At 38.3% G+C, this 7215-nt stretch overlaps 1 protein-coding gene across 1 annotated transcript; it reads right to left on the bottom strand.

Moving 5' to 3' along the window:
- Positions 1 to 769: 769 nt before the first annotated feature.
- On the bottom strand, positions 770 to 7179 carry LOC144641435 (cyclin-D-binding Myb-like transcription factor 1; the record flags this gene model as incomplete). The annotated part of the gene is made up of 6 exons (XM_078500452.1): positions 7072 to 7179; positions 5724 to 5802; positions 4524 to 4556; positions 2760 to 2866; positions 1987 to 2164; positions 770 to 853 (listed from the first exon to the last, which is right to left on the bottom strand). Coding segments are annotated over exons 1-6 (548 nt in total), but the record flags the coding sequence as incomplete, so codon positions are not given.
- Positions 7180 to 7215: the final 36 nt, after the last annotated feature.

The following is a 7215-nucleotide window of genomic DNA, read 5'->3' as shown; positions in this document are numbered from 1 at the left end:
CGCGCTTCTGATTGGCTACTTGCGAATTTGGGTACGGTAATGGTTAGTAGGGGACCTAGAGATAGCAATACGAGTACAAAATTGAGTACGAGCACGACTTTCGAATTTTTAACTAGTTTACGTTAGCAAAGACCTCACTTTTCCCTGTTGCTGACCAGTTGAGTAGGAAATTATCGGACAGGGGTACAAAATTGGCGTGGAACATATTTGAAAGCGTGCATGTAAGCACTAGGTTTAAAATAACGTATTCGTACTCCGATCTGAAGGTCTCTTCTGACAAGAGGCCTGGGTTTGAGCTCTGCCGTTGTCACTATGTGTTCTTGGGAAAATATTATTTACTTTCGCACTGGCTTTCTCCACCCACAAGTATAAATGTGTGCTTGGCGAATTGTCAGGGAAGCCTGAGATAAATGCCCGGGGGGGGGAGGCATTCCATCCGGGGGTGGGGTGACTGTGATGAACTAGCATTCCACCCGGAAGGAACAACAATGCTCCTAGTTGCTTCATACTTATACTGTCCACAGCCTCTCTATTTTCCAACGCAAAAAAGCGACAGAATCGGCGAGCGAAGCGAGTGTGAGCGCGAAGGGGAGGGGCGGGAGCAAGCGGAGAACTTCTCATTCCAAAGATGGCAACAACAGTTACTATTGAAGGCAATAATGAAATTAAATTTCCATTACTGAATTCATTAGTTCGCTGTTGGTAGGTTTACGTAATTCTATGTTTACCAGTAAAATGCACTGTATTTGTAATTAACAAGTCTTCTCACCTTGTTATAAGTTTGAGCTCATGATTTTTCGTCCACTTGCTTTCTGTCTTATTTTCAGCCATGCTCCAGCACAACCCGTTTAACCTGATTAAAGAAGACATAATGGAACAGTAGATCAGGGGAACGAGTGATCAAACTTCAAGTTCTCTTAACAAAAACATCGCATAATTTAACAAACAGGTGATGAGAATATAGTAAATCATCAGCTTGGAACGTACGATACAGTCTAAGAACTACTGTTAACATTAAAGGTCTGGACACACTAGGTGACAAGTCGCTGCAACACGCCGCCTCGTGTGACATGGTGTATTCTTGCGACACCCTATGTCGTTGCGACAGAATTTTGTTGCTGCGATGTGTCGCACGAATTCAATTAAATTTGTGCAACACGTCGCAGCGACAAAATGACGGATAACAGTATTGTCGCCGCGTGTGTACGCCTCTGTAACAAATCACTGCGACAAAATATAAATTAACCAATGAGAAAGCGTTGTGTATTTTTGTTCTATTGAATTGGAAAACAAGTTCACATTCCCCTTCTTCCAAAGTCGCTGCGTATGCACTGAACAAGTGCCTTGTCGCAGCGACTCGCTTTGAAGCAGTACACACGGAGCGACTTGTCCCAGCAACCTGTCGCTGCGACTTGTCGCCTAGTGTGTCCCAACCTTAAAACAAAATGTTTGACATTCTGTAAGGTTGGGTGACAGGGCTTATCCTGGTTTCCATAGTGTGTAGTGACCAGCAGTATCACTCTTCTCCTCCCTGGATGGGATGTTAGTCCATTGCATGGTTACTCCTTCTCCTCCCCCCACCAACCCCTCCAGCATTAAATTCACCAGTAACCATTAATATTATACACCTTGGTTAATAAGAGAGACACTGTAAAAGTAAAGTGACTTGCCCAACTAAGAACACAACACAATGACCCTGGTCAGGGCACGAACCTGGACAACTTGGTCCAAATGGAAAGCACACTAACCATTTCAACCACTGTGCCGCCCTGGCAATCTGTAAGGAAAGGTTATTTTTTACCCCATAAAAAAGGGACAATAATTACAGTATACATGTAGGATGTGGTGAGGAGACTTATAATGTTAGACTTTCTCTCAATTAAAATTGCTATAATGAGAGAAAGTCAAACATTAAAAGACAACATTAAAAAGAAGTTGTAGTTGTAAGTTTGAGACTGAAAGTGCTACATGTAGAAGCATTTTTACCATTTTTTTCTGCACATTTCTGCACCCCTGGTCTTGACCATTTGGGCCACGCCTTGCCAGTCAATTCCATGAAAAACTGGCTGCCCATCAGTGGTGTTGGTAACTAAATGCACAGCTTCTTTAAGCTGTTTAACCTCATCATCTGTCCATTTTCTGTCTTTCTGTTCCTGTTTGTCATCTACACATAGTAATAAATAAAACACATTCTCAATTATTAGATGCACACTCTAATTGGACTGATAGGTGTTTTTTTTTTTAAATAAAAACCTAAAACAAAAAAAAAACAAAAAACAAAAACACTATAATGGTCATTTAGTGGCAAATAATAAATTGATACAGTACAGGCCAATTGTAAATTGACAGTCACTTGAAACCTGTATGACTTTACTGGAAACTCGAAACTCAAAACTCGAAGGCATCAAGTATCCAGCCTTGAACTTAGATTTTCTATTTTCAAGTTTTGAGTCCATTGATTCGGGTGGTTCTGGGTAAAATTTTGATAAGTAATTTGTCAAGTACAATATGTTAATTAAGTTAAATCTTAAAAAAGATAAACATTTTTTAACTGTCATTTTTTACACTGCCTGGAATCAAATATCTTTAACAATGTCACATTTGAATGCATTTTTTGTAATTAACAAAAATAATTTTATGCTCTTTTCACAAACAGCATTTGTTTGTTAATTGGGTGAAATATTTATTTAGCCAAGTAAAGAAAATGAAACATTGTCTTCAGCAAAGATCACTCCCTGGTTTGCATTATTTTTACTAACCTTTGCATGTGGGTGGTAGTTTTGAAATCTTGCGGTTTACAGACATACGACTCCTGTCCATCAACTGGCCAATAGTAACCCAGTCTGATCCATGTATTGCATGCAATCTGTGAAACAAAATATATACTGTATGATACAATCAAGTAACCTGTATTGTGTGGTTCCAGATTTAAATGTCCATACTCCCCCCACAGAAGGGATTGGAAATTCCTGGGGGTTGGGGGGGGGGGGGGGTGGTGTTCAGAGACCAAAAACTTTGAGAACATAATTTATATGAAGCTTAATTGGAATTTCCAGAGGGGTGGAAGGGGGGGGGGGGGGGGGTTGGGGGTCTTAGTTTGAAAAAGTCTCTTCCATGTGGGAGGTACATGTATGGATAATTTTTGGAAATACACATTTGTCAAAATGCCACCAATCAGTGTTAATTCAAGACAATTTTGACTTACTACAGTCGAACCTCTCCTTACGGACAACTCTATAATACAGACACCTCGAGCTCCCTTTTACAAACAGTTCGCCTGGTCCAAAAGAGACAAAATTCATACAACCTCTACCTCTGTAATACGGACACCATATATTCGACGGCGGTCAAACGACCTGGAAATATGCAAAAAATAAGAAAAGTACTTCAAAGATAAGGTTTTAATTTTGACAGTTCAAAGTTCGATACATTACCGGTATCCCGAGGATTTACTAAGTATTTTGGAACTTTACTAAAAAAGTTCTACGTGTTTGAAAATAGCGATATGCGGACTAGTGGGCGCCATTTGTCAAAGCACATTGGCTCGGATGCGAACATTTAAAAGGTAAAAACTTCTCGTCTACCTTAAGAAATGGAATATGTTTACACTCAGCCGACTATTTTATCTATCCTTGCTCATACTAACGCTTCAATATGAACGAATTCGCCGAAATAGAAAAAAAAAAAGCTGCCTGAGACGTTTGACCGCGGTGAACCATGATATGGACATTCTTCTCTGCCCAGGGGGGCTACTCCGGCTTGTAAATGACGGGGATGATCGAAGGATTTTTTTGGGTTTGAAATTCTCGATTTCGGGATTTTTTGGGTTTTAAAAACGAACTAAAGTGCGTTGGCGCTGCCTTGGCGTATTTATGGTATGATGAATAACGGCAAACTCGAGCGTTATTGCCCCTCCTGGCAATTTAAGGGTAATTTGACAAGGGATTTTTGGGGGGATTTTATTTTTGGTCCAGGGATTTTTTTAGGTAATGTCGGGAGACTTAGGGATTTTTTGGGTCCTGAGTTTTGCCTTCATTCGATCATCCCCGTCATTTACAAGTCGGAGTACCCCCCCCCCCCCCCCCTGGGCTTCTCTGTCTCCTTGGTGTCCGTATTAAGAGGTGCAACTGTATTTCTATGGGAATACAAACTTTATTTTGGGAGTTGAAAAAAGGTCTTTTGTGGCATGCTCTAGGAACTTAAGGATACGGATCACATATCAATTTTCAATTCTGTTTGCACTATGATTAGCTAAAAAGCCATATTTTTAACAAATTGTGTGTTAAATCTATATCATTCAGCATAATTAATAGAGTCTAAGCCAAAACCATAGTATTTAACTGCCACAAACACTTTAGTTATTTGAGAACAGTTGAAAAATCTAGAAAATGCTTGCCCATGGTTTGCAGTTTCTAAAATTCTTGTGTTCTCAAACTCCTGTTGCGTCTCATTACATGACTGTAATACATGTACATGGCTTCAGCTTCTTGATTTGTTAAAATTAATAGTTAATAGTCATTTACCTTTTCAATTCTTTAACCTCATCTTCAGTGTACCTGTAGTACAGTAAGAACAAGAAAATAAGAATAAGGCTCTACAGCATTTCTCCCTTACTACAGCTAAAAGTTGACAACACCATTCTTGATTTTAACTGCCAGACTGAGTATATGCCGTGGTTTAAATTTTTTCAAACCAGTTTGATTTTCATTATTCATTGTCTCAAATTCATTATCATATTCTGAAACAAAAGGAAATACAAATCAAACTGGTTTGAAAAATTTTAAACCAAAGATAAATTTTGAACCACAACATTTACAAGTAAGCACCAGGTTCAAGTAAAGACCAAGTCCACAAGGTCTTGTTTGACATACAAATACCGGCTACCCTTGTTGTTCCACAAGGTTCCACATTTCTCATGAATCATATTCTCATATTGTACCCTAACCTAAGGTAGCAGAACTGTTCAAAACATGTCCAATTTGAAAACTAATGTCTTTAAAGTTAAACAACGTTTTGAAATAACAGTTACATACTAGGCTTATTAACCAAGGAGAAGAAAACATGGGGGCGTAAACAAATAGGATACACATAGCAACGCGAGATTTAGCATTTGCCTTACGGATCTCACGCTGCATTTTCTCTGGACTCAGTGAGGGTCCGATATCAAGACAGCTTCTTCGTGGGCTTTAGAAGGCTCAAACAAAATACATATTATTAGTCAATGCTTTTGAATTTTATTTTGAAGACGAAATACAAAAGACTCTCGCTGTGTTTGACTGAAATTTCACTCAAACTGCGAAGATACAATCGCATGTTGTAAAAGCCAATTTATGTAACATTGCTGTCAACGCGAGGTCATATCGACTTGGGTTGCAGAGCGCTAATCATTAACGTTGCAAAATGGCGCTTGTAGCAACCAACTTTGGTTTAGCTCCTAAGCTAAACGAAGCCCCATCTCTAGTATTTGTGTTAACTTCATTAATATCTTTGAAAAGAGTGAGTTAAATTCAGGTATGGTTTATTTTTGAAGTTTGAACAGTTCTACTACCTTAACAAAGACATCTACAAAGTTGAGTGAGGTAAAATTTATAACACTTCTGGCATTGAATTGAGAAAATATAGTGGGAAGAAAACACACTGACACTAAGTCTGTAATTCAATATGCACCCATAAAAAGTTAATACATGAATGTGCACATTCAAATGTATGTTCTTGACCCTAACCTTCCAACATAATTTGTCTCGTCAAAAATTCTTGTTGCACATTTGTAGATTGAGAACAATTCTCTTTGAATGCCTTTTCCTGCAAAATGGTTGATGAGCATTACCATAAGTAGAGTCAATAGCCTTATTCAACCACAATTTGATTATTGCAACGTAGTGTGGGGAAGTTATAACAAGGGCCTTTCTGAAAAACTGCAAAGGCTACAAAACCGCGCAGCTCGTACCCTAATGTCTGCGAGCTATGATAGTAATTTAGATGATTTGTTCTGGACACTGGGGTGGCAAAGACTCTATTATCAAAGATTGGAACAGAAGTCTATCCTAATGTATAAAACATTACATGGTATGACTCCTGATTATCTGAGATCAAGATTCGTATATTGTGAGGATGTTAGTGCTTGTCGTTTAAGGAATACCGAAAACAAATTAGTTCTTCCACAACCTCGAACTGATTATCTCAAGAAAAGTTTTTCGTACAGCAGAGCTCAGTTGTGGAACAACATACCTCTAGACCTAAGACAAGCATCTTCACTGGCCGATTTCAAATCTAAATTAAGTCGGCATAGTTTAAAAGTAATATCTAAATTTTAAGTAAATTTTAGACACGGCCTCCATGAAAAGCAGACTTTTCTTTTTTTGTTATTTAAATTTGTTGTTATTAAATTTTTGTAGTTAGTTAGATAGGTAGATAGACCAGTAACTTAATTGACTGATGGAAAAACCGTGTATAAATAAAGTTATCTTATCTTATCTTATCTTATTGTACAAAGCCCTGTGGCCACTATTAGATAGGCTTGCAATGTGACGAGTCTGCATTTTTGTTATAAGGAATCTGGAACGCTCATTCGATGCACAGAATTTTTAAGGCGGTATTACAGTGTACACTGGACAACCTGCAACAACAATTTTTTGCGCAACAATGTTGTGTGAAAAATTGGACACCCTGTTACATGAGCCAACTTTCTAAATATTTGTCATCTTGCGTTGCGAGTTTTTGACTTGGGTTCAAAAACTCAGGAGGTGTTGCCGAGTCAAAAGGTGTGCAAAAAATCATCCCCGGTACCAAGGTGTTCGATTTTTTCGCATAACATCGTTGTAAGTTGTCCAGTGTAACACTGTCTTTATACCAAAATACATGTACAGTTGTATTACAGGCTGTATGTACATGTACAAAAAATATTAATTTTTAAATTACAAAATTAATTTGAAAAAATATATTCAAATACATGTTCCTCCTCAACAGTACACTCAACTCCACCTTTTTACTGATATTATTTTTAAATTACATAGTGAGAGACTCACAGTCTGTAGCAGATACAAGAGATCAGACTGTTGGGTTTGCACTTACCAAGTTCTTTACAAAATTCATTGCTTCGGACAAAACGCTTCCAGTACTTGCTTTCCTCTTTATCCATTCTTGAATGAAATAGGCGGGGGTTGGGGTCTGCCAGATTGTGACGCTAGTAAGAAAACATAGTCAAACTTGGTTTCA

This window comes from Oculina patagonica, unplaced genomic scaffold (genome assembly GCF_052425735.1).
Source record: "Oculina patagonica isolate OP01 unplaced genomic scaffold, crgOcupat unplaced944, whole genome shotgun sequence".
NCBI classification, from domain to species: Eukaryota; Metazoa; Cnidaria; class Anthozoa; order Scleractinia; family Oculinidae; genus Oculina; species Oculina patagonica.
The sequence above is the reverse complement of the archived record's forward strand: the minus strand, read 5'-3'. Positions and strand labels throughout refer to the sequence as shown.